We start from the raw sequence: 1,908 nt of genomic DNA, 5'->3' as shown, positions 1-1,908 counted from the left end.
ATGAGAATTTGAAATATAGGCTTTGTTTTACTGAATATACTCAACTTGATAAAAGATAAGGAAGTCTGTTTACCCTTGCAAGATACGGGTAGGATTCCTCGGATTCCAAGCCTCCGTTGTCCATAATATATTGGAAGGCAAAATGTATCATGCCACCGCGGCAGCCCTTATTGCCTTGAGACCAAGAGCAGTCTACGAGGTTCTGCTTGCTCAGTGACACAAGTTTGCCCGTTTTCCGGAACATCTGTCCTTCAAGGGCACCAGCTGCACTAAAAGCCCAACAAGATTGACACTGACCCTGAAAACAAAATGATACAGCTCTTAGTCTATAAAGTTAATAGCAAGACTTGACAACAGCCCTTACATCTGAAAACTCTTCCAAAGCATAACAAACTGTATATGGTTTCTCAACTTCCATCACGAGGGCACTGGTCCGTCTTGGCTTTGCTCTTGGAAAGGGAGCAGCTGAGTACTGTCTCACCTGTCCCTTCACGGGGGTCACGTAACCTTTCTCTCTCCAGTCCACAGATGAGGGGATCTCTGCAAAGAGAGGTGCTTGGAACACGTTCTGTTCCTCTTGCTTCTGGATTTTAAGGTCACTCAACACCTGTTGGAATTCTTCACTGGTCTTCAAGGAAAAGGAAATAGAATGTTGACAAGCATGAGATTTTTTGGAAAAAATCCTTAGAGGAAGCACAAAACATTCAGCAACTCCAGCTGCACTCACCAGGTCACCAAAGTCATTCATTGCCATCGTGAAGCTGTGTTTCCCTTGGCTGTGCTCCTGGTTGTGCTGTTCAATCACTTTCAGATTCATCTCCCACACTGCTCTCCTCCGTCCTTCTTCATCCTGGAGACAGACATGCAACCCATCCTGTTGATTTCTATCTAAGCCCAGCTCACCTGCACCAAGTGGATGTGCTCACAGACGGGAGGAGGGACCTGGACCAGGGCTGGGCTGATGCTCCAGGAGCTGCTCTCCAGCAACCACACAGCAGGATATCTGTCCCCATCGTGCACAGTCACAGTACTCTACTTCTGCCTGGGTACCAGTGGCCTCCAGAAGCTACTCTCCACTGTGGACTCCCACCAGCATAGAACATTCCCTGGGGTCTCAGTGGACAGCTCAGATGTTACCAACCTTGTTGTATAGTCTCTTGTGGGCCGCCTTCCACTGGAACCAGCGTGCATCTAAGCTCTGATCGAGTTGTGGAGCAGCTGAGGCTATTCCCAGGCAAAGGGCAGCTAAGTAGAGAGAAGGATGCATGTTCCAAAACCTAGGAAGGGAAATGAAATGAGTTTTGGATTAGACCAAATCATCTAAAGAGCCATCCTTTATTCTGAGATGTTAGAGCCACTCTGGTACAGTAAAGACATTGCGTTATTCCTCCCAAGTGTTTCCACGGGGCTGTGGAGAGGTGGCGCGTGCCAGGGGGCCTGCTGGCCTGTTCCCCGCCCTGCAAACCGCAACCCACCTGCTGCTTCCAGAACATGTAGGTGGCAATACAGGGAGTGACAAGCCCTGAGTCTGGGGTTTAGGGGTCAAGCTGCCATGCCTGGAGGGACCAGGCCCTGGAAGAGTGCCTCCCCGGAGCCCTAAACCCCTGGCCCTCAAGGCTAGTACCCACCTCCCCATGTTTTAAGGGGTAGCCCTTCCCTTCGGGTCCAGGTTGGGATCTCACCTGGGGCAGGTGCAGTCAGAGGTGCAGGTCGGAGGTGTCCAGTATGCCTGCTGATGGGTAGGAGACTGTCCATTTAAGCCTGGGATTTGGCTCTGCTGGTCCTGCCCCTGGCACCTGCCTGCATAGCAATTGGCTGAGCCTGCCTGTGGGCGGAGTCTCTGTGCCCTGGAGGTGGGGGAGCCTTGGGGCATGTGATAGCTGGGTCCCTACTTGTCCCAGGGGAGAT

The 1,908-nt window shown here is 51.4% G+C and overlaps 1 protein-coding gene across 1 annotated transcript; it reads right to left on the bottom strand.

The window, feature by feature from the left end:
• Positions 1 to 73: 73 nt before the first annotated feature.
• Positions 74 to 1,267, bottom strand: LOC132009244 (procathepsin L-like; the record flags this gene model as incomplete). The annotated part of the gene is made up of 4 exons (XM_059387544.1): positions 1,142 to 1,267; positions 728 to 850; positions 482 to 628; positions 74 to 298 (listed from the first exon to the last, which is right to left on the bottom strand). Coding segments are annotated over exons 1-4 (621 nt in total), but the record flags the coding sequence as incomplete, so codon positions are not given.
• Between the last annotated feature and the right edge of the window lie 641 nt (positions 1,268 to 1,908).

The sequence above is a fragment of the Mustela nigripes genome, unplaced genomic scaffold (genome assembly GCF_022355385.1).
Source record: "Mustela nigripes isolate SB6536 unplaced genomic scaffold, MUSNIG.SB6536 HiC_scaffold_9108, whole genome shotgun sequence".
Classification (NCBI taxonomy): domain Eukaryota; kingdom Metazoa; phylum Chordata; class Mammalia; order Carnivora; family Mustelidae; genus Mustela; species Mustela nigripes.
Note: the sequence above shows the minus strand (reverse complement) of the source record. Positions and strands in the feature narration are given on the sequence as shown.